At 38.8% G+C, this 26,389-nt stretch overlaps 2 protein-coding genes across 3 annotated transcripts in view; both read right to left on the bottom strand.

Annotated features, from left to right (window-relative positions):
• The window catches only part of LOC117292394 (probable ATP-dependent RNA helicase DDX17), a 35,145-nt gene extending 27,292 nt beyond the window's left edge, over positions 1-7,853 (bottom strand). Inside the window, exon 1 of one of the 2 annotated variants that reach the window (XM_033774422.1) lies at positions 7,609-7,853. In XM_033774422.1, coding sequence (XP_033630313.1) covers positions 7,609-7,676 — 68 coding nt within the window. In that variant the 5' untranslated portion in view covers positions 7,677-7,853. The remainder of the gene's footprint in view (positions 1-7,608) is intronic. The other variant, XM_033774423.1, reaches the window with a different exon arrangement.
• Positions 7,854-18,953: 11,100 nt separating this feature from the next.
• Positions 18,954-26,389, bottom strand: part of LOC117292393 (nuclear distribution protein nudE-like 1) — a 29,657-nt gene continuing 22,221 nt past the window's right edge. Inside the window, exon 9 of the mRNA XM_033774421.1 lies at positions 18,954-20,472. Within this exon, the coding sequence (XP_033630312.1) occupies positions 20,394-20,472 (79 nt within the window). The 3' untranslated portion in view covers positions 18,954-20,393. The remainder of the gene's footprint in view (positions 20,473-26,389) is intronic.

Below are 26,389 nucleotides of genomic sequence, written 5' to 3'. Positions count from 1 at the left end.
ACGAGTCGTTCCATGCTGTTATAGAGTTTATGTACGGCATATAAACGACAAAGAATCGATTACTGTGTACTCAAAATCAAATACAAAAAGTTTAGTCGACTTTTCAAAGCTAAAAAAGAGGGGTTTTTTTTCCAACTGCGGGAAAGTTGAAATTCTTAACAAGAATTTTTAACAAGCATTTCATATTTTCGTAATTCATTGATAAATTCGTAATAATTATGAAATAATTGTAATAGTTGGCAGCTATGAAAATCTTTAAGAGGTGTGTCGAGGTATGTCATGTCCCGTCGATGTCCATTTCAACATGTATTTTATTTTGTTTATTTGGTGGAGAATCAAATAATGAAGCCACCTACCCCTCCCCGCCTTCGTATGTTGGTATTTGCAGACATTCCAACCTTTCAATGCCACAATCTGTGAGGTCTCTCTTACGACAAAACTCATCTGTTGATATTTGCTAGATTTGATGTGGCCGCGATCGTGATTGCGATCGTTTATTTTGCAGTAAAACACGCATCCGCTGTCGCTCATCTGTCAAGCAAAATCAACAAATTTGCGCAACAATTTTGTGCGCAATTTGGAACTTGCGCTATGCAGAATAGGCAGTTCCAATTGTGTATTGAGCACCAGTTTGTGTAATTTAAAGATTGCTCACCGTCGTGTACACACGTGCGCGCTGTGCTTTGAATTGTGGATATTCAGGCCCCTGTTTTCTGTGCGTTTTAATAGCTAGCATGGCTAGTGCGCTTGGAACCGCTCGTCTCGAAAATCAAGCGGTACAACCTCGAACACCTCAACTCGTGCATGCACTTCGCTCGGCCCCAGCGGCCAGTCTATCCAGGACCGCTGAGATGGGCTAATCGCTTGCACAGATTCTTGTTCAGGAAGTACGTCATGCGTACAGTGCATATAAATATGGCGCAGTGTGTGTGATGCATGATGGGACTGCAAATTATTACACCCATGAGCGTGCATGATGCGTTTGCCAATCCCAGCGCCTTTGGTTAAAGCAAGGTGCTAGGGACGAGCGAAGTGCATGCACTTGCAAAACCGCGAAACTCATAGTTATAAGGTTGAATTATTTGGTGTTCACTGCACCTGCGTCGTTTACAAGAGATTTTATGTGCGTCGGTATGTTCGTCCGTGGTGCGTCGCTTTCCGCGATTGGTAAGTCAACAAATCGTTCGGAAGACCGTCCAAATCTGCAACAAGTGTGTAAATTTGTTGACTCTGGGTGGGCCTTTGGACATGCAAATCCGACTCACATATAGACAGTGACGCACCCTCACCGGGGTTCCTGTAGTGCATCTTACAACTGATAGGTTTATAAGGCGCCGTATCAAAATAGGCCAACGCGTTGTGAGGCGTTGCAACGCGTTGAAGGCATTTCCAAGCGTTGTTGGCGTTGTGGGGCGTTGTTGTGCATTGGTGATTCTTAGCCCGACTCGTAGGTGCGTTGGCAGGTGTTATAAGAACTGCCATTGTTATGTAGTAAACTACGCGGTTCGTTAACGCCTCATGTATATTCATATTAACTTCTCGGTACTCATCTTTATTCATGATTGTCCGTGTGACACGCATGCCCTGATCGCGTGATTGGTGTGTGTGGTATTTACTTGCAACGCATTTATTAAGTGTCAGTTGGTTTATTTAATTTGCAGACCGATATTATCGTGTGCAACACGCTTTTATAAAATAAAAAAAAATGTTCTTGTATTGCATATTATTTGTTAAATGTTAGAATGATATGGAAATGTCAGACATGATACATCTACAACTTCAAAATCTTCGTTCAACGTCATCGGACATTATTTACAAACAAAAGTACGTCCCTTTTTAATATCTACTTTTTGTTGACCAACAATATTAGCCAAAGATTGCCGTTGTAACCATTACAAACAGTGCAGGGCATCCCCCGGCCTTGAGCCACGCCGTCCGTCAGGCACTGTTGACCGGCTAGTGCTATGGAGCTCACGCTGAACTTCGATTTCGATGTGTTGCACTTGACTAATTATTAGGATACAATTTTCCTCATATTTTGGGTTTGCTTTTACCTAAGATGTTGAAAATTTCAGAAGTAAATTATAGTTATCCACGGATATCATGGCTAAATTTTTGTCGAGTTTGACAACGCAAGACTGATTTTAGCTTTTTGCTTTCTGATTTTGTGGGATCAAACAGTGTGCAAACTTGTGCGCTGAAGATGACGGGGCTTGATTCTTAACAACAGTACCGGTATTTTATTAAAATGTCAGCATGATATTGGGAAATGTCAGGCATGATACATCTACAACTGCCAAATCTTTGTTCAACGTCATCTGACATTTTTTACAAATTACTTCCCTTTTTAATTATTTCTGCCTTTTGTAGACCAAAGTGATTGGTCAAAGATTGCCGTAGTGTTTATTGTACGAGCAGTTCTGGTATCGAGCATCATCCGGCCTTGAGCCACGCCGTCCGTCAGGCACACTTGACCGGCTAGTGCTGTGGAGCTCACGCTGAACTTTGATTGCGATGTGTTGCACTTTGACTTATTATTTTGATACAATTATCCTCATATTTTGGGTTTGCTTTCACCTAAGATATTGAAAATTTCAGAAGTAAATTGTAGTTATCCTCTGATATCATGGCTAAATTTTTGTGGAGTTTAAATTTGGCAGACTGATTTTAGCTTTTTGCTTTCTGATTTTGGGGGATCACACCTTGTCAAACTTGCTAGCTGGATATGACGGGTTTAATTCTTAACAACAGTACTGGTATTTTGTTAAAATGTCACCATGATATTGGAAATGCCAGGCATGATACATCTACAACTGCCAAATCTTCGTTCAACGTCATCTGACATTTTTTACAAATTACTTCCCTTTTTAATTATTTCTGCCTTTTGTAGACCAAAGTGATTGGTCAAAGATTGCCGTAGTGTTTATTGTACGAGCAGTTCTGGTATCGAGCATCATCCGGCCTTGAGCCACGCCGTCCGTCAGGCACACTTGACCGGCTAGTGCTGTGGAGCTCACGCTGAACTTTGATTGCGATGTGTTGCACTTTGACTTATTATTTTGATACAATTTTCCTCATATTTTGGGTTTGCTTTCACCTAAGATGTTGAAAATTTCAGAAGTAAATTGTAGTTATCCACGGATATCATGGCTAAATTTGAGTTTGACAACGCAAGACTGATTTTAGCTTTTTGCTTTCTGATTTTGTGGGATCAAACAGTGAAGGAAAGTTTGAAAATGAAATAGTGATTTGGGGTTTTTGTGTTTAAGATCAAACAGTACAGTGTCCAACTGCATTCTTTCAACCTTATTGATTCGGAAATGTCAGGCTTGATACATAAATTTAAGACCATCTTTTTCCCACCCTTTTTTTCAGAATTTAATTATTCAGCAAATAAATCTTCACTCCTGTACAAAGATGAAAAATAACTATGTTGTGTCGTAAAGGTGTCATGCACAACAGTGCACCAAAGGTCCTGTTCCCAGCAACGTGTTAGCTAGCGAGCCGTGCACGCAGTGTTAGCACGGCCAGTTGGGCTGAAAACACAGGCAAAAATTTGATGCACGGCTTGGGTGAAGCCGTGCTGTCTAATAATCTCAGTGAAAATTACTGAACTGAATTACTGAACTGTTGTTGAACAGTTTAAAAACAGCAGTGAGTAAAATTAGATTTGGTTTACCAGATTTCCTTCTTTTTGAATCAAAATTTCAACGACGCAACCATAAAACAATCACTCGAAGTTGCCTCGAAAACGCTGACCACACTGCGACCACACAAAACACGACGCACAAACCACACATTACACAACGCACGTGCAAATAACACAACACAAGCGAGACACGCAGACTTTGTTTTAACAGTCAGTCGTCGTCATCGACCGTCATCAGCAGGCAGCATGAACTCCATACACGTGTAGTATGATAGAGGCGAATTCACACGCGTTTTAGTTCAGATTATTTTAGGTACCAATCTCATCTCCACGATCCTACAAACCATCGCGCTCCGGATTTTTCTACTATGACGTCAGTATCGGTAACTGAGTGACACGCTGCGCAGTGCACCTTTTACCGCATACATTCTGCAGTTGCTTTGTAGATTGGTTCCGCAGTTTTTCCCAACTCGACGGCGGCAAACATGACGATCTTTTTTCCTTCTATAAATTCAAGGGCACATCGTTTGTTCGCTGTAGAGTTTGTTTGAAACATCGAGACTTTTTTGGATTTCAATGTTTGCATCTCTTGGGTGTTAATGCAGTTGACAAAACGATGTTTATTTTCCGCTCAAAAGGTTCAAAAACTGGTTCATGTTTCTTTTCAAATCTCAAGTCGGTTTTGCTGTAGACCTCCCAAATTTATTTTTCAATGCATGGTACGTTTTTTTGCCCAGTGGAACTACTTAAATGGCACTGTGTTTCGTAACTGTTTGTTCTTTATTCTCCGCAGACTGTTTACAAATTGCCTTTGACCCAGTTTCAACAATTAAACAACCTATAAGACTTAACGTTATGAAACCTAAACAAATACTATGGACAATATTAATTACCATGATCAGTCAGTTTAAATTAAGCAAACATTTATGGTACATGTTAATCACTCTTGGCATTTTGGTTGGTTGCAAATATTTGTGTGAATCATTATTTTACATTAATTAATTGATTTGTTTAAAATAAATACAACTATTATCAGCTTCTTGACCTTAGGCCTATAGTTCTGAAATCAAATGGACAAGAATGGATAGAAAATTAACATAAGTAAATGATAACTCCTAATTTCTTCAATACCTCTTCATTTTTTTTTTTAGTCTTTAAGCAAAATTTTGTATCAAGAGTAACACATGCCAAAAAATATTTTGTTGACAGCAAACTTGTACTGCATTATTTGATCGCTTTTGAATCATTTCAGGCTAAATGGGTCCAAGCGCAGCTCCATGGTCCAAGTAACTGCTTTGAACGGCTTAATATTTACCCAGAAACATTTTATAGAGTTTAATTAGTAAAGTGGACGTCGATCACCTTTACAATATCTGTGCTTTAAAGCCTCTCATTTTCGAGTTAAAAACAAAACAAATCATTTTCAAACTGTTGAAAAAATTGTATTTGTAATTGTAAAAAAGGTGGTTTTTTACCCGAATTTAGTAACGAACGGTAATATCCGCCATGTTGTCTTTCGACGCACTTGGACGATTCTATTATACCGCAGGGGTGATACAGTATGCAAGATGATTATTCACCTTTTTTGAAATGTATTATATTATATTTAAGTTTCCCCTTTTAACTTTGAATTCCAGAGTAGCGATTTAGTTACTAAGAAAGAAAAAATCAGCAGCTAAACCCAAAACGAAAAAATAAAACTTGGCTCTCAGAAATCACCTCGCCCTTCGGGGTAAAAAAACACCTTTTTTACAGTTAAACATACAATTTTTTCCACAGTTTGAAAATGATTTAGATGCATATGACTCTTGTGCACATATTTAACGGTTGAATTTTGTTCAAATGTTCTGTTAAAGTGCATTAAAAAATTGTTGTCGTGAGGGGTCGTGAGTTGTCGGTATTTAGTGCGACCGTTCAGCTATCCTTGGCCACACAAGTGGGGCTACGTTGATGGGTGAAAGTTTTATGACCATTAGCCAGCCAGAACTGAAGTTTCCTGTGTACTGTACACATAAAGCTTTCCCCAACCTACTCAATCAGTGTTCTCCACAGACTTTTTTTTTAGGAGGGCGGCATGAAGTAATCAAAACTGCACCCGTCAATATGACGTAATCAAAATGGCGCCCATTTTGATATGACGTCATCGGACGTGAAAGCAACAAATGATTGAGAAAACCATTTTCTTAAAATAGAGTACTAACCCCTGGGCCCGACGACGCTACCTACCTATTGATTGACATCCATTTCGGTTGGAACAACCTTATTTTTAAAAACTAAATCAAAACTACAATTTGTTATACATTTTGCTTTGTGCGCCGCGCCAATAACCTCAAAGGGATGATCGGCATGCCGCATGTCGGATTTTAGAAAGCGGGTGATCGGACCATGATTTGGACGGTCTTCGTGTGCAATTTTCAAAACGGAAAAAAAATCAAAAGCCACATTTTTGGACGATCTTATCCCCAAATTATGGCCCTAAATAATACTTTTTCCTTCCAAAACCATTTCCATAAATTAGTAATAAGCGGTTCCGTTGTTAAGAACTTCGTATGTAATAAAATAATCGAGATTCAATAATCAGTAAAAGCACCGAACAACTTATTTATCAATGAACTTTGCCCCACATCGCACACGCCCTCAATGGGGCGAAAGTCGACATGTTTGAATATGCTTCGAGGCTGTACTTTGTACCATTCTGTACATGCGTGCGGCACCGTGTGGCAATTCTTTCTCCTTTTGTGAATGTGCGTATTGTGTTGGAGACTATCAACTGCCAATCATAGCGTGCGGACTGTTCATGCACTATGCATGCAGTGGGTATTCCCAACGTCAACGGTGTGCGTGGTGTGTGTGTGTGCATGGTTGGTCTTGCTCTATTGTTAATGCACTCGGCATATAAATACGAACCATGTGGCCGTGTGTACATCGTGTTTTACCGTTTGTTTACGATCGCATTTCTGATGCTCTAATTTTGAAGTCGGCTCTGGCCTGTCAGGTACTCGTTTGATCTTATTAAATGCAATCTAAAAATAGTCTCTTGGTCCTTTTTTTGGGCAGGGCGGCCAATTCTTTGGCAGGGCACCCTAGATTTTAGGAGGGCTACCCGCCCTCTCAATTTACGTGTGTGGAGAACACTGTCAATACTCAATATCGGTCCTACTACTTGCCGTCAACTCGCCGACTTGCCGTCAACTCGCCGTCAACTCATTTTCGTGCCGTCAACTCATTAAATTTACATGAAAAATCTATAAAAAGGGGGCACGGAAGTGTTAAGTCTGGGCTAAACTACATATTTCTCATGGTTTTCGGTACAAATTCATTCACAAAAACGACTTTGTGTTGATAAAAAAAAAGTACCTATCATTGACATCTTGGGCCAAGACTAATCATTGTGAAAAAGCAAGATGGCGGCCGACAGTTTTTTGGCTTCGAGAATTTTTTTTCATGAGAAAAAAAATCAATTTTTATTCCGAAATATGACCTAAAACTTACGCGAATGCTCTTTGAGCTGATACTTTACAGTTCTATGCTTCTTTTGTGGATTTTAAATGTATATTGGAGGAGTTGACGGCGAGTTGACGGCGCAAGTGAGTTGACGGCGAGTTGACGGCAAGTAGTAGGACCCCTCAATATACATTCATAATGCTTGCATTTCCATTTTGTTCAATGAAATTAAAAAACATCGTCAAAAAATACAATTTTCTGCTCGGTACTCTAATTTATTAGAGGCCCCTATCTTTTTTAGTAAAAATGAGTAAAAAAGGTGGTGGCGCCATACGAAAGTTATCGCTAATAATGACCGCTAATAATGTGCATGAATTTCTACCTCCATTCACAATTTTAGCATTATTGGTCATGTTCATGTTGGTCATCACGCGCGTGGTTATGACGGTCGGTGGTCGGCCGCCGGAAGCGGAAATTTTTACAAAAATTATGGATGAAGCTCCCTCTTGTCTTACCCTCCACCTCCTCTCCTGTCGGACCGTCCGGAAGCATCGAAGTTTCTCTCTCTTTCATATCTAGACATATTTTCTCGTCAAATTTGATACAATTCAGAGGAAATGATGAAGGTTAAATACTTAAAAACTGCACGTGCAAGTCAAACGTGACAATGGATAAAATGGCCGCTGCTGCTGAGGCCGTACTGCGATGATGATGACTTGACTTGAAAGTGATGCACGGTCGTGTAACAACCCTCTCTCGATATCCCAGCTCTCTCTGCGCGTGATTTGAACATGGGCCCCAAAATAGCGCTTGGTCTAATCACACCATTTATATTCCTCCGCCGCATTATGGTTAGACTAAGTCTTGGTCCAGACGTCACTACCTCGAACTCGTTATGTATTACGTTACGAGAAGATATCGGAAGGTATCGGTGCCAGGTGCCAATTATTAAAAGACCATCGGGATGCCGCGCTTCGGGTTCATGGGGGGTACTATACTAGAAATATTTTGTATAACTAATGTATAACTAGCGGGATGCCGCGCTTCGCGCGGCACCCCGCTAGATGAGGAGGATTCTAATAAACAAATGTGGGGTAAAGGAGGTATTCTTACAGGTAATAATCATTTTGTAGGATTGGATTAGAAATGTATTTATAATCGGTATGGAAATTTGTCATTAATGTTGTATTTTGATAAAAATTTGTTGTTGAGCGTGCACAACTTAGTTGTGAAACGTCGCGGTCGCCTCCCCTCCTCACCTTCTCTCTTGCGTTCTCCAACTAAAGGAATTGGTGTTTGTTTCTGGTATTGAGCTTTAATATTGGGGATGGGTATACTTGGCAATGATGGTACTTGGCATGATATGTAGGGTATTTCGTAATATTTTAGTGTTGATCGAGCAGGCCAATACATTATCCGTATTGTGGATTATGTTTCGCCTCTTTTACGCATATTTTTAATGCAATCGGCTTTTGTCATTGTACCAATTTTATCCATTGCACTGAGTATTTCCCAGCTAAGATGACTGTAAGGGTAATAATGCTGAGTCGACTAAAAATATAGCACGTACACTGCTCCAATGACACACTTATTTTATTGTGTTGAGCACATTTTGTATAACACACTTGGCAAAATGTACAGCTGCTTTCATAATTTTTTACGAACTTTGTGAAACATTTGCCTTGTTATTTTGAGGGTCTGTACGTCCAGTTTGGTTAATTTATATGGAGATGGGCCAATCGGATTATGTATAACACGCTGAATTTGGAATCAGCAGTGGTATTTGGTTCCCTTAGCAACAAATCCATAGTCACCGATAGCCACGGATTTGAGTGGTCTAAGTCTGGTCTCCCACCTCAACAATAATCACCGCTGCTAATAGCAGAGGAGATATCCGACTAAAAAGGGTTGTATGAAAGTGGTACCCTCTTTTAAAACAAACTCATAATCACAGCCACCGCGGAGTTTATCTGACTGAAAAGGAAGCTTCGAAGAAGTTCTGGTATACAGCAGATAAAAAAACGCGCCAGTTGGTATGGACTTGACAAAGTCAATTTCTGCAAAATTGTATTGAAAATAAATATAATTAATGATTGGTTGCTATAACTGTCGAATGATTTTTGCTTTGTTTCCAATGACGTGTACACGATTTTAGAATCTAAGGCCCCATTCATCGTGATTTATTGAGCGTACGTCCAACGACGCATACAAAGTTGTCTGAGCACCAAATAAAGCGAGTTTTCGGAGCATGCTGTGCATACGTCCAACGACGCATACAAAGTTGTCTGAGCACCAAATAAAGCGAGTTTTCGGAGCATGCTGTGCATTAATTTTTAGTTTATTCTCATATCAATTATAAATTCTCATGTAAACTTTCTGGTCAACATCTGCCGGGGCGCGCGCCCCGCGTGACGAAGTCCCCTGATAAAATGTTATATGTTATCATAATTATCTGTAATATATACAAACTAAAATAATAGAAACGGTAATTTTATTGGTCTTTAATAACTACATTCTCTCACTTAACTCACTTTTAGAAAACATTTGCCTAGTTATTTTTAGGGTTTGTAGGCCAGCTACCCCTACATCCTCTCACTTAATTCACTTTCAGAAAACATTTGCCTTGTTGTTTTAAAGGTCTGTAGGCCAGTTTGGTTAATTTTGTATGGAGAAATTTGTAAAAAGTACCCGATTCAGCTGCACATGAGGGCTCTTTCGTTATTAACAAAACCTGACGGCCGATTGCTTAATACCAAACTGATTTGGCAAAATCTACATCCTGAGTCCTGACCAAACTGCGTTCTAACAATTGTGTTGCTTCAGAACTTTGAATGGAATGTTCGTTTACAGCTTCAAAACAGCCGTTGATGTTTCACAAAGTTCGTAACTATGAAAGCATGCTATTCTTAAACGGTGATTTCATGTACTCTTTTGTAGGTTTAACTGGCAAAACCTATACAATGTATATGAAAAGAATCAGTAATGTATTCACTTTCTTTTTGAAAATGTTTCAACTTTTGCGTGTATACGTTCTGTGTGTGGGGGATGACATATCGACTGTACCACTAATGGTGCAGAGTTAAATGGAACAAATAAAGTTTCACAACAATGGGTTGCTGTTTGATGCGTTTAAAAAATGCTGGAAAAATGGGTAGGCCTACATGAGTGACTTAATTTAATAGACACATTATGTAACAGATGCATGTATTAAAGCCTAATGTTTTTTATTTAACACGCGAAGTTAAACCCCCTATACAAAATGGTATATACACAATGCCATTTACCCCTCTGCGAAACATCAATGAGTCACTCTGGAATGTTAATGGGAGTCCGAGGTTGCCACCCACTTCAAACCTAAATAGGTGGCTCTGTGTGCAGCCTACGGCTTCCCCCCTTAGACCAACAGGTGGCCCATATCAAAACCAAACAACCACAGAGGTGACTCTGTGTGCAGCATACGGCTTCCCCCTTCGACCAACAGGTGGCCCATATCAAAACCAGACAACCACACATGTAAGGAGATATCGCTCGTGACTCCAGCCAATCAGACAACTCGTAAGTGGGAGTTCGGGTCAGGGTTTTGTAGACTTGCAACCCGACGTCTGAAACGACACAACCGTGTTGGATTCCACAAGGATGCCATGCCACTGGACCTTCTAATTTTCAATCAAAGATTGCGCGGGTTACGCTTTTAATAGTATAGATGGTTTGCAAAATAATGCAAACGTATGGCCTTAGTAAAATTTGATTTTACGGGATCTGAAAATCCGAATATTGCATTCTCACAAAACGTATTTGCTTTTCTACTATTCTGATCATCAGAAAAGCAAATGGTCACTTTTCGTCCACCAGGCAAGGAGATAAAGTAAAACCTGTGAAATGAAAAAAAAGAAATCTTTTTGGATTAATTGCAGACAGTAATACATTCTGATAAACGTAATAAATAATTTGTCTACATTAGAGAGAAAATATAACAGATTGGTTTATTACTCCTGAACCAAACATTGCTGGTCTGAAATGGGGGAAAACAGATTGGTTTGAAGTGTTTGTGCTTTAAGGGGGTTGGGGTGTCTTACTGTCATGTCTTGCGATATCTCCGGATTCTAACCAAGTAGCCATATGTCTTGGGACAAAAATGTATGTAAATTTGTTTAATAGTAATTGAATGAGCTTTTTTATTAGGTTTAAAAACATATGACGTCGCTCAAATGTCGTACATGCATTGGCACTGTAAATAGTGGATTATCTCTCGCAACAGAAAAACAAAACTTTTAAGATTTCAACACACGATTAACTGAAGTGTCATTGTAAAAAGTTGGATAGATTATTTTTCTTTTTAAATCGTTTAGTTTTTGATTGTGAAAAATTTTCCTGTTATCCTACTGAAAGCACATGACACCAGGATATAAAATAACAAAACTGTGAAAATTTAGGCTCAATTTGTCATCGGAGTCGGGAGAAAATAACGGGAAAACCCACTGGCCCTTGTTTCCGCACGTTTCGCCGTGTCATGACATTATTCTGTTTAAAATAAATCCGTAATTCTCGATATCGAGAATTGATATTGTTTTAATGTTTTCTCAAAAAGTAAAGCATTTCATAGTAATAATATTTCAAGAGAAGTCTTTCACCATTACCTCCTGTAAACCCTGTAAGTTATTTGTAAATCTGTGACCTATATTTTTTTTCGGTTCCGAAATTAGTGTCTAATGGCTTTAAGTCACCCCTGCAACACATTGGTTTAGCCTTCTAGCATGACGTAAAGCCAGAAGCCAATCGCGCGCGTTTAATTTTCCCGCTGCTAGAAACCGCACCCTCCTGTGTTTTTCCAGTGCTTTTTTTTCGTGTACAATAGGACGCGTTTTCTCTGTCACAATATATTACGAAATACATCGGCCGTGGATATTGTCCCCGTTTAGTTCTGTAATTGTCGTTGTTTAGTCTATAGTTTTGTTGGTGTTTGTTATTTTGTTGATTTTGGGCGTTTAGGAGCAAGTGAGTTTGCTATGGTCATGCCCAAATACTACCGTTTTGTTGGTGCTTGTTCGTTTGTTGATTTGGGGCGTTTAGTGAGTGAGTTTGCTAGTAATGCCCATATACTAACATCCATAGATTTCAACTTCAAGGAGATACAGCAAATAGAGAATGATAATTTGTTTAAATTAAAAAAAAAAAAATCAATTAAAGTAATCATTATGTCATTAAAATTTGCATTTTCTCTCTCTTCAGTCAGGTGGTGCAAATTTCGCTGCGGTGCACCGCAGCGACTTGCATACCACCGTGGTAGTGTGCAAGTTTACGCTAAAAAGTCTCGATCTGCAGTCTTGTTGCAGCTACCCCTATTCAGATCAATTTAGTTCATCAAATATCTTGCTGGCGAACTCTAGGCCTACTTCTCTTCCCCCTGACCAAGCTGTATTATTTCTCTGTCGAAACCTTTACAGCATCAGCTCACTCCCTATACGGTGTCCAATCTCCATCATTGCATTCTAGAATCAATTAGACATATATTTCTTTTAAACTTCAATTTCCTGTTTGACAGGAATTAAAGGTCAATTAATTAATGGATTACTCTCTCATTGTAAAAACTTGAAGAATCATCGAAGGGTTTTTTAAATCACAAATTTAAGCATTCGAGATATGGAGTTTCACGTACAAAATTTCAACTTCCGGTTCCACTGGAAGTAAAGGTAAAATGGGGTCACACTCTGTGTAAGATTTGAAGGCAGAGGACACTAAAAATTGTGTTAATTACTTAGCCTTGCTCAAGGCAGTCGAATTATTCACTCCGAAAAAAGACCGCCGCTGTATAAAAACCCACCCGTATTCACTGTGCGTAACATCGCACGACACGATGCCCCCGTACACTATCCGCATGCGTCGGCCGTCAGGCCGACAGCCTTGTAGGGTCTGTGTTGAAGCATGGAGGAAGAAACTCTATTTTCTTCCTCCATGGTTGAAGCCACTGACCTCATTACTATAATTAGTCTTGGTTCAAGACTCTCCTGGATTTGTCACAAAAGGGCGCGCTATCACCCTCAACGCGCTATCAACCACGAACCGCTATCAACCACGGACCGCTATCACAGCAGAGTCTTGGCACATTCGTTAAATCTCCCCCCAAAATGAAGGGGCGGGCTCTGCGGGAAACGTACGCGCGCGCATTATGTTTCCCCTGATTTTTGGGGGAAATTTAACGAATGTGCCAAGACTCTCCTGTGATAGCGGTTCTCGTGTGATAGCGGTTCGTGGTTGATAGCGCGTTGGGGGTGATAGCGCGCCCTCTTGTGATAAATCCAGGAGAGTCTTGAACCAAGACTATATAATAAGCGAAGAGTTCACACGGTCAGCTCATTACCATAATGCCCGCGAAAGCCGAGACATGTTTACATCACACACCACGACCACGGACGGACGCATGATAGGGTCCAAAGGTCGTGATAAGGGAAGTGCGTGATTGGACGTCAAAATGAATAATTCATTTGCCTCACATCCTGTGTTGTCTGATAGGTCTGACGAAAGATATACATATTCATGGCTGCATACTAGCATATCCGAGAGCCCCCCCCCCCCATTTTTTCCCCACTTGTGGACATTTTTCAATACAACACATTAAACCCGGAAGTTACAGACCCGACAAGGTTGTCGGCCTCACGGCCTCCGCATGCGGTTAGTGGTACGAGTGCGGGTGACTTATGTGCACAGCAGTCGTACGATGTGTGACAGTGTGTATACGGGTGGGTTTACAGCGGCGTCTTATCGGAGCGAATAATGCGACTGCCTTGAGCAAGGCTATTAATTACTCAAAATAAATTTTAGCCTAAAACCGTACTTGGTAATGAGTAATGGGGAGAGGTTGATGGTATAAAACAGTGCAAGAAACGGCTCCCCTCTGCAAAGGTAGTTATCGAGAAAGAAGTAATGCCTTTTTAAAAGTTCTCACATCTCAGGGAGCACAAGTTTGGTGCTGAATATGGGTCGTGTGAGACGAACGATCTATATCCTTCATTTATTAATATTACTGACATAATCATTGGTGAAGTGCCTACTATCCAAAAACCAGAGTGGTGTTTAAATCGCCCAAGGGCGACCACTCTAGTTTTTGGATTATAGGCACTTCACCAATGATTATGTATGGTGGCCCTGAAGGGACATCGCACATCGCAAATATCTTTGCAAATAAATTATTTGCAATGTCGCAAATATCTTTGCAAATATTTTCGATGTCGCAAATATCTTTGCAAATATTTGCGATGTCGCAAATATCTTGGCAAATATTTGCAATGTCGCAAATATCTTTGCAAATATCTTTGCAGATATTTGCGATGTCGCAAATATCTTTGCAAATATTTGCGATGTCGCAAATATCTTTGCAAATATTTGCGATGTCGCAAATATCTTTGCAAATATTTGCGATGTCACAAATATCTTTGCAAATATCTGCAAATATTTGTGATGTTGCAAATATCTTTGCAAATGTCTTTGCAGATATTCGCGATGTCGCAAACATCTTTGCAAATATTTGTGATGTCGAACATTTTATTGCATACCTTGTCGCATACTTCATCGCATAGTTTACATATTTGTGTCCGATATTTTTTCAAGAGCCTAGAAGAATGTTTGGGTTCCAGCCTTCATTCCATGTACACAGCGAGTTGTACTAGTACACAACGAGTTGGTAAAGGCATTTCGCGGCTTTGCCGCTCGCGATGATAGTATTTTTTTGTGCGTTAGATTTTTGGGGCTGTGCGTGCTATCCGGTGTGCCGCGTGTGCGCCTTGACTAAAGGCTAGTGCAAGTTGTAATGGAATCAAAAAACACACGTGCAGACTGTATCTGACTATCCACTCGTGTGTACAAGTGAATGGAATGAAGGCTGGAACCCAAACAACCCTTTAGGCTCTTGAAAAATTTCTCGCCACATGCAAACTATGCGACAAAGTATGCGACAAGGGATGCGATAAAATGTCCGACATCGCAACAATCTGCAAAGATATTTGCAAAGATATTTGCGACATCGCAAATATTATTTGCAAAGAAATTTGCAAAGATATTTGCGACATCGCAAATATTTACAAAGATATTTGCGATGTGCAATGTCCCTTTAGGGCCACCATAATTATGTCAGTAATACTATATAAATGAAGGATATAATACACAGAATACCACCCCCTGACCCACCCCCATGCTTCATCGTAACAACAATTCGGCTATAAATTAACATTTTCTTTGTAACTCAATCTATTCTAGAATAGCTTAGTTCCAATAGGATTATTGAAATGTCAGGTCCTTCGTAGCATGGAGGTAGTTTTTAGTGAGTCTCCTGCCATCAGTAGCTTATCATGATTCCGGGGAAAAAGACTGAGTAGGTTAATTTGAGCAGATTGGGTTTGAGCAGATTGAACAAATTCGTACAACAGGCAAAATTTAAGCGGAAGACTGGAAGACTGGTCTGCAGTATATTACAGAAGAGGCACTTCTATTCTCCTTTGATTTGAACTCAGGGGTAACTCATTCAGTTATATTTTTAGCGCTTATAAAAGCTGTAAGTGCGGCGATCCTCTTCAAAACTTGTGTACAAAAAGGCAAGTATCCTCCCTATATCATCGTCGTTCATTCCTTGAAATGTTGGAATGGGAATCAGCTGCTAGCAGAATTACGCTGTGTACTTTCACTCTACAGTTTTAAAACAAACGTGAAGAATTTTAATTCATCATAAGTGTTGTTACGCAATGCAGTAGGCCTATCGTTTTGTGCTGATGCGTTCTGAAGTTTTAAAAGCTTGGAAACGTAACCCTTTACAGTTTTTGGAGGGTTGGTTGCCATCAGCCTAAAGTGAAGTTTAGAAAGAGGGCGGAGCGGGCGTGAATCGCTCTCCAGTTTTCCCACTGCGAACGTCAGAGCAGCACACAATATTATTGTCGTGAGTGCGTTACGCTGATTACAGGGAAAGAGCCTCGTAATTTGGTGTGAGTCAATGTTATTACATCCAGTTCTTTTATATAGCTCTATGATCAATACCCATTCGATCACTTATAATCTGTATTTATATGTTCATCTCTTTGAAATCATTTAATTAATGAGACAGTAGGTGTAATTAACGATCAGCCGCATAACTTTTTGAAGTAGAATCTGTGACGTAGGCGAGAAGATGAGTTTAAACTAAACAAGTCAAAGTCACTCTAAATTGGACTGTGTTCTTCCCCGTCCGACATTGCTGTACTCTTTCCCGCCATTTTTGGTGTATGTGTTTACAATATTGTGGGGATTGTTTGTGCATTGTGGTGCATTGCGGGCCTCAAGCGACGATCTCAAGCCTCGCTGACGTTGGCTGAGACCGACCGGGTTGCTCAGAGACAAACTACAAAACGTGTCAGGAGTGGGATGGGCGCCGTAATACAACACCACAGGTACCACTAATGATACTGTCACACTAGGGAGAATATGCTAGCGAATGTGCTTACGAACGGAAATACTTTAAACAATCGCTCAAACTTTGTAACATTCGCCACAAATTCACTACGTTCACAAGTCATTCTCCACCCTCCTTGCGAAGATCGGTCAATTTATGCTGCTCTCACACGGCGAATGTGCTAGCGAATATGCTAACGCAAGGACATATTTGACAATCACTCAAACTTTGCAACAAGGACATATTTGACAATCACTCAAACTTCGCAACATCCGCAGTGTCTTCGTAAGCGTTGCTAACAAATTCGGAGGCGTTCACAAATTATTTCCCACCTCCTTATACGAAGATCGGTTAATGTAGAAACCGATTTCTAAATTTCAGCGAATGTTGCGAAGACGGTCATTCTCCGTCGATTTTCGTAAGATTTGTAACGTTGGTAAAGCATGCGTACTTCCTGCAAATGCGAATGCGAAGCGAATTTGACGTAAATTTGATGTCATAACCCTCCTTTGAACTGCTGCGAATTATTCGTTGCGAATTTGTGACGTCAACATTCGCTTCGCATTCGCAGGAAGTATGAACCGGACTTGAGCGTTGGCAACATTCGTAAAGGCATTGGCAAGCGTTGCCCAGCATTTATAATATATTCGTAAGATATTGGTAATGGGAGGGCCGACCGAGCACGATTGAGGGGTGAGACCGAGATGAAAATATTCACTATTCAACCGCCATTTTGAACAAATTCAACGCAAAATATTTAACTATTCATCTTCGCAAGAACATTCGCCACTCTATGAAAGCAACAAAACTTAGCGATTCCTAAATTTCAGCGAATGTTGTGAAGCCTCGGTATGGTGTAATCCACTGGTACTGTTGGTAAAGCTTGCGTATAAAAAAAAAATATGCGTAAGATATTGGTAAGGAGAGGTTTAAGGAAGACCGAGAATAGTATTCACCTATCAAATCGCAACTTTTAGGCGAATTTATCGCGAATTTCAAATAGTCATATTCGCCCAAATGTGAGAGTAGCATTAGTTAACAATCCCGGCGATTCTCTTTGAACCCCGTCCCCCTTTCTATGTTGGCTCTCGTTGCACGGTCTTTCCAGTCAACAGGAGCGGGGGACGGGGACAGGGAAAGTGGACAGGGGGTGGCCCCAACAATCTGGCCGGGATTGTCTGAAATATTTTTAGCGTGATTTTTTGGGGTAAAACATTACAAAATCAGGCTTTACACACACACTACGCATGGGGGATGCTTATGGTCAGGGGGAAGTGATCAAGATAACTAAAATATATAAAGTAAAATTGTATTCTTTATCCCCATGCAAATTTCCATCTATTAAATCCTGTTAACTAAAACAACTCTGCAATAATCATCTTCTGATTAATTTTGTGTTTAAATAAACCTGCCCAAACCTATGTTTTTAGCATAAAATTCCAAGAAATTGACAACCATAAAGTTTGCAAAATAACTAAAACATTTAGTTTATTTTTCAAAGAAATTGCAAACAGTGTATTAAATTATTTATGTGAATATTAATTTTGTAACTTAACATTACTTCACAATTACGACATCACACAATGTTTCCATTACAACATGGAGCTGCTTCATGAACACATAGCTGTGTAGAAACAGAATACCAGGGCTTATTACACCATGGGTGTCAAGAGAATTCATCAAGTAAGATCCATGGTCTAATGTTTCTATTTTGCTTATTCCTTCTTAACCAAACTAAAAGTACAACATTGGTAAACCTTCCGATCTCTTAAGCCCAGTGGCAAAGGACTGCAACCAAAACATTTACCATTTTGATAAGCTGCTTTTTAAAATAAGGCCCAGGGTCCAACTTCATAGAGCTGCTAAGCACAACAAATTTGCTTAGCATGAAATTTCTTCCAAACTTCCACTACACTTTTTCAAAACAAGCAAACAACGGCTGAATACCAGTAACAAGTAATATGCAACAAATGGACATTTGGTTGATAACCCTTTTATAAATTTCATGCTAAGCAAATTTTTGTGCTTAGCAGCTCTATAAAGTTAGGCCCAGGTGTGCTTTCTCTATATGAGTAAATCAAAGGAACATTCACAACATTGTTATAATAGTAAAACTGCTGCTGCTACATGAACAATGTGACATGTACTTAAAGGCAGTGGACACTATTGGTAATTACTCAAAATATTTATTAGCATAAAACCTAACTTGGTAACAAGTAATGGGGAGAGGTTGGTAGTATAAAATATTGTGAGAAACGTAGTTTTCGAGTGAGAAGTAATTTTCCACGAATTTGATTTTGAGACCTCAGATTTAGAACTTGAGGTCTCGAAATCAAGCATATGAACGCACACAACTTCGTGTGATAAGGGTGTTTTTTCTTTTACTATTATCTCGCAACTTCGATGACCGATTGAGCTCAAAATTTCACAGGCCTTTTTGTTATTTTATACATTATGTTGAGATACAGCAAGTGAGAAGACTGGTCTTTGACAATTACCAATAGTGTCCACTGTCTTTAACTAGCTCATCAAAGAACCTTATTTCAAAAGAGCTATAGCATGGCCTGTGATATGAGTAGGGATTTAATGCGTTACCGATTCATCCATAAAAAAGTGGAATCAGTTTCTAAATTTCCTAGCCGGAAATACCCTCCAAAAACTATTTTGCCTGTTTTAGAATGCTTTGTTTTGTATGCCATGCTTTGTTTTTGTAACAATGGCAATAATACTTCCCTGCTGTGTTTTGTAAAAATTAGTATAAAGATATATTTGAGTTACCATGGTAACCAACCACACAACACCATCAGGTTACTTTCTATTTGATTTGATTAAACTGATTATTTACAATTGCCAACACATTATTTTCAATTTCATACTAAACAATTTGTATTGTAGAAAACGCTACATCAGCACACAAGGGATGTGCCACCACAACTTGGTGTTGTGACTATCCAGACTGCATAAAATGTTCAATTTATAACCCTAAAAAATGTGTTGACGTCTACTCAGGACTGTCTATCAGATACAAATGAAAATAGAGAGCCAGCACCAATGATAATTGTTACCCTGCACTGTGGTTCCAAATCTTAATCTTGATTAGAATTGGTAGCATAGTTAAATAGAAGTCACAAGGTCCAAGTAACCCTTAAGTACAATATTTGTAGAGGAACAACCCTAGAGAATTTTTTTGAATTTTTTTAAATTTTTTAATTTTTTAATTTTTAATTTTTTTAAATTATTAAATAATATGCACTGCCATGAAGAATGTTGTGTTTTAGTTGAATTTAGCCCATCATGATCAATCTTTATCATTAAGATGGCATGCTACACAATATACATAAAACTCCTCAATAAAGTCTCTGCTTTGTTTGAAACATCAGGCCATTAACTATTTGTGCATAATATACATGTCAATATACAGGGAAATAACATGAGGGTTGGTTAGCTCAGTTAGTAGAGCACTTGTGTAGTGTTTGAGAGGACATGGGTTTGAGTCTGACATCAGCAAATTTGTTTTAAGCTTGTATAATCATGAAAATCCATTAACTTATATTTCCTCACCTTTGGCAGTATTTCAGATAGAAATACATTTGTGAGTACATTTTTAAACTTCACATTTAATAACCCAAGTAAATGATCCACCCTAGCAAAGATTGTATCTGTACAGATTACAGCAACCATTGGGCTGATCCAGATGTCTAACACCAACAGGTTATTTTTATTTTTAATATACATAATAGTTTAGTAATATGGTGCATATTCAACAAAATAACTCTCCATTCTATAACTTTGATATTACAATCCATTAAATCTTCGTTAGTTAGATATCTACTTCAATCAAAACAGTCTACAAAATGCTGAGAAATACAACTGTACAGTGAAGGTTTATCATACAGTTATCTTGACTATTCCTTGGAGTGTTCCAGACGTTGAGGGTGTACCACTTCGGTTGGCTCTTTTTACTGCCCTGTATACATTGATGGAAGGGGAAAAAAAAGAATAAAACAGTGCCAACAGTGCCAGGTACATCAAGAAATACATAAGAAACCAGTGACCATTATGAGAGATCGCAAAACATTATTTCAGTTATTTTACTTCACTTTTACTGTGCCGGCCGTGTGCTAATAAGGTGCTGTGGCAGTTTTCCTTTGGGTCAAATGCAATCCAAAATGTAGGAGTTTACACTCAAAAATCATCACTAGCTACTCTAGATTAGCATTCAGTGTGCACAAAATAACAAAATAAGTTCTGACTAAATATTGTTTTAGGGGTCTCTGCCGAAATGTCTTTTGTTTTTGGTCATACTTTTTAGTTCTTTGTTTTCTTCTTATTTTCCCCAACCCTGGGGTCGATTTCACAAAGATTTAAGATTGATCGTAACTGCAAATCAATCGTAGTTGCTATGAAAATGGTGATGTCACAATACAAATTACTATGGTGATGCTGGAAAATTGTCTTGCGATGAATTTTATTGCTTTGTGAAATCGGCCCCTGGTTCATGACTTTTGTTATTGAATAATCTTTAAAGTGTGTGATCATGACGTCACCAGGTATTGAATTAATTAAATAACAACTTAGTTCTCTAAAAATTCAAAAGTCTTCTAAACTACATGAAATTATTTAAGATGTGTGGTTTTGTGACTGCAAAATGGTAAGACCATGTTCCGGAGAAAGGTACAGAGACCGACCAGGTCAAGATCCTCTGGGACTTTAACATTCAGACTGACCGTGTTATAGAACATAGGCGTTCGGATGTTGTAGTCTTAGATAAGACAAACAAGGTGTGTCATCTCATTGACATAACTGTGCCGGGAGATTAAAGGGTAGCTTCTAAGGAGATGGACAAGATCCAAAAGAACCAAGACCTGGCCAGGGAACTTCGTAAGATTTGGCAGGTGAAAGTGAAAGTAGTTCCTGTGGTGGTTGGAGCGCTCGGCACCATTCCGAAAGCACTGGGGAATCATCGGGACGAAACAGGGGCAAATGTGAGAATAGATTGGTTGTGGAAGGCGGCGCTGTTGGGAACAGCGAGGATCTTAAGAAAAACCCGTGCCATCTGAGGCTACGGGACGTAGCCCCACTCGAGGAGTTACCGGCACAAATGAAAATATGATCTTTCTTTTTCATGCTGTAATAAGATGAAATTAAATACTAATAATAACTAGACATTAGGTGTTTGTGAACAAACACAAAGCTGTTCCGTGTTCTTTTGCTTGGATTATGAGCTAAAATGACCAAGGAGTCTATCATTGAAAAAAAGAAGAAAATGCTGAATGAGTTATGGTGCCACTTGCGGTTGACCCGGAAGTAGAGGTCGACATGGGGTCATGGTAACCTAAGGCTAATCTCCAATGCCCAAGGAGTCTCTAACTGAAAACAGTTTGAAAATCGATATTGCCACACTTTGGGTTGACCCGGAAGTAGAGGTCAACTTGAGGTCACGGTTTTTCAAATTAATCTCCCAATCCCCAAGGAGTCTTTAACTACAAACAGGGCAAGAATCGGCCCTGTACTTCTTGAGATATTGTGCTACAAAGATTTTCTAATTAAATATGCAAATGAGGATCACGTGGTTAACTAATTAAGAATAAAAAAAAATACATTTTAAGTAAAGCTTATGTTCTAAGCTTCAATTTGGTATAATAAACGCACTCTTTCGTATTATGGTTTGGGAGATAAGGCTTAAACCAAAAACGTTTACAAACTAAGCTTTGGTTTTCTTCCATTAAATATTTGTACTGGTCAATAGAGGGCGGTATGTAAGATGAGTGGTCTTACTATCAACATCTCCTTTTTTATAGTCAAATGTTCAGTTTAAAAACAGGTTAAAAATCGGCCCGGTGACTTCTTGAGATATGGTGTTACAAAGATTTCCCAATTAAATATGCAAATAAGGGTCACGTGGTTAATTAATCAAGAATTTAAAAACAAAATTACATGAGGAATTAAGCTTAGGTCCTAGTCTTTAATTTGATATATGATATACCTCTTTTCAAGTTATGGTTTAGGAGAATAGGCTGAAACAAAAAGCGTTTACAAATTTTGCTATCGTTGTCTTCCATTAAATATTTTTTACTGTCACTAGAGGGCGGTATGTTATATGAGTGATCTGTATACTAGAGGAGATGTTATTACTAGTCAAATGTTCAGTTGAAATATTTATCTCAAACAGTTCAGTTAAAAAGTTTAATAAATGTAAATAAAACTAATATTTGACTCAGGATTGTTTGATTTGTTGGTTTCTTGAGTTTAATGCAGTAATTTAAGAGTCCAATGTCATGTCACAAAAAAATACATTAAGGATAAAATCCTTGTATTTGGTCAGTGGTTTGATGTTTGATTTAACATTTCGCTTAACTCTCAACGGCCACCAAACTCTGGGCTTACGATCACCATTTTCTGCTTACTGTGCAAGCACGGAATACAAAGTGCAAGCTTGGAAGCACACAAACAAAATAAATCCCTGCTTAGTAGTCTATTTCGCTTGACGTAAGCGCAGAAAACACTGCTTCTGCTTAGCACTGAATATTTGCTTCCAGAGCAGAGCATATTGGGCCCATTCGCACAGGATTTTTCAGTATGCAAGTTCCCATCATGATAGGCCTAGGTGACTAGTGAAATTTACTACTCGACTAGTCGCACCTCAAACCCAACTACGACACTTGTCGAGATAAATTACGGATTCTCAAGATTTGTGCCTCAATGTGCTGCAAGCGCAACATTGATTATGTTGCGATTAGTAGTAAGCAACACAACTATTTCACCAAACAGGTAGTCTGGACTAGTTTTGTAGTCAACGTGTGGGCATGATCATAATGGAGTAGAGAAAAACAGAAGTCGCGACTCAAATAATAGAGAGGTTTCGCAAGTGTACAGATAAACATACAGATACCGATACGTCGACACTTTGTGTGTTCAAGTGACGCGTATCCGCGACTATCGTATTTTGCATATACGTTCGTACAGGATACGGGAGCTTATACACGTCGTCGTAGATAAATGGATACTGTTTTGCAGATTTTTAGTTGTATTTTTGTCCTCGATCAAAAATATTTCCCACGGAATAGCTTTCACATCGTGCTTGATATAGATAGAATTTGTTTAGTCATTTGCAAGCAAAAAGATGAGAAAATGTAGTGTATAAAACACGGGGTCTCTAATCCGTCATACGTATGTCAGAAAAACACTCATGATGAATGCGAGCGCACTCAAGTGAAACATACCTATAGTTTGCGAAACAAAATTCAACACATGGCTGATGTGAATGGTTACGGTTATCATATCCGTATCTGTATCTCTATCCGCACGCTTGCGAAACCTCTCTAATAATTTGTAGTCGCGACTTTAACACTTAAGCACACTAGTCGCCCCGGCCTACTTTTGCACAACTAATTATAAAGCATGGTTGTCCTGTGAATGCAAATCAAATTTTTAAGTCACTGTTTTTGTAGTGACAGTTTCACAGGAATTGAGCACAATTAGTAAACTGTAGTAAATTTGTTGTTGCGAATTGTGACGCTCAAAAACAAATTCCCTGCTAAGCTGTTAATTACGCTTAGCATAAGCACAATTCCCTGATTACGTAAACGCTGCGTTTCTTCCTTTAAAAAGTCATTGGCACAGGACCAGACCAAACTACATACTAGCTTTTAAAATACAAAAAGCAGCTAAACACAGCAAATACGATTCCTTATTTTGTACAAGTCGTGAATCCAGGTATTCTGCTCAATTTCTGCATATTTATAAAGCAAAATGTTTTGCCTATCTATTATAAGCAGCTCTATACAAATGACCCACTCAACCACAAGAGAAACGTCAGCATAATAAAATCGCTGCTTTTGTATTCCTGCCAAAGAGTTTTTGTATGTCATGGTATAATTTCCGAAAAGAAAGCGAAATACTTGAATTAGTTTAGGCAAATGGTCCCCAGCACAAACAATGTGACTTCACCCGTAAATGATTCCAAATCCCAGGCGTTCTATTTTCGTCGTCCACGCTCGTCGCCTGAAACGAACCCGGTCAACTCGGTCCCAAACCAACTCGGTCCCAGTCATACGTTGACAGTTTTTTCACTCATTTCTCAAAAACGAACACGGTCAACTCGGTCCCAAACCAACTCGGTCCCAGTCATACGTTGAAAGTTTTTTCACTAATTTCTCAAAAACTACAACACCACAGCAAGTAATATTTTAAGGGAAGCTTTCAACTATCATTATCTTCAAACTGTTTAAGTTTAGTGTAAATCTGTGGACACAATGGTGTGTCGTCGTCGTCAAAAACCCCTATTCAATTACGCACGTTTGTTTGAACGAAATCCCTTTCGTTTGAACTTTGTCGCGTGCAAAGTATATGGGCCCGGAACTCGGTTAGATTGTTATGGGTCCTGAACAATGGTGGGAAAACAGAATGAGTAGACTTCCTCTCAAGAAATCACAACTCATGATAGTTACAAACTGTATGGCATTTACCATAGAGAATGTTTAACAATAACATGGAAGTGACTGCATCCAGTTATATTCAAATGCGTAGACTCATCTCAAGAAGTCACAACTCATGATAGGTACATACTGTATGGCATTTACCAAAGAGAATATTTAACAATAACATGGAAGCGACTGCATCCAGTTATGTTCAAATGAAGATTACGTGGCTAATTAATTAAGATTTTTAATTTTGTTTACATTTAGAGTAAAGCTTATGTTCTAAGCTTCAATTTGGTATATGATTTCACTCTTTTGAACTTATGGTCTAGGAGAATAGACTTAAATAAAGAGCGTGTACAAATGCTATGGGGTTTTGGCGGAAATAAAGAATAAGAATAATAATAATAATAATAATAATAATAATAATAAAAATAATAAAAATCTCGACGAAAACAATACCTGTTCCGACGGTAGGTCGGAACAGCTAATAATAATAATAATAAAAATAATAAACATCTCGACGAAAACAATACCTGTTCCGACGGTAGGTCGGAACAGCTAATAAAGACTTGTAATGCACACAAACCGGTGTTCAAGGTGCAGTAAAACCAAAGACAAAACAAAAGAAAAACGGACACAACAAAATTAATTCTGGAAAACCTGTGACATGAGATAAGTTTTGATATGAGATTTGAATTTTGCACAAGATCTAAGATTTAGTGGTATAGAGTTACAGATATGTAGAACAGCTAAAAAATAAAACCTGTCACACCAGGTGGGTAAGCATGGAACTTGATCGAAAATTCCGTGACGGAGTGTTAACTTGAAGTAGTTCAGAAATATAGTGGGGAGCCTTGCCATTAAGTACTTTGTGGACAATGAGCATCAGCTTGAAGATGATTCGTTGAGAGACAGGGAGCCAGTGAAGTTATTTCAGAATGGGGGTGATAGAACAGGTTTTCCTAGAAAGTGTCACAATGCGGGCAGGGGCATTTTAGAGGCATTGAATATTGTATAGCAAGAATACCTTTCCATTAAAAACATCCACAACTTTTTTTTAAATGAGAACAAACCTGACAGTTTAACTCAGCTCACCGCGACTTTGAATTGGATTTCTACCCTTGTAGCTCCAACTCTTAATGTGAGTTTCCAACTATTGCCTGCTAGTTTTGAACTTGCATAAGCCAATGACCTACCAACCTAAATTGGGCAGTGAAATATTTTTGATCTGCACAATTATCTGATAGTGCCCTCTTTTTACCCAATATCAGGCCATGTTTAAGCACTCCTCACTGTGTTCATATCGCTCATTTAAGCACGGCCCTGTGAATGGTCAACCAATAGGAACAACACTTAATGTCCTTTCACTCTTTTAAAATTACAATATATATGTTTCTTTATCATGGTTTATAAATGAAACAAACTGAATATAATTGAATCTACTTGACATAACAAAAACTA

Source organism: Asterias rubens, chromosome 7 (genome assembly GCF_902459465.1).
Source record: "Asterias rubens chromosome 7, eAstRub1.3, whole genome shotgun sequence".
In the NCBI taxonomy this organism is placed as follows: Eukaryota; Metazoa; Echinodermata; class Asteroidea; order Forcipulatida; family Asteriidae; genus Asterias; species Asterias rubens.
Note: the sequence above shows the minus strand (reverse complement) of the source record. Positions and strands in the feature narration are given on the sequence as shown.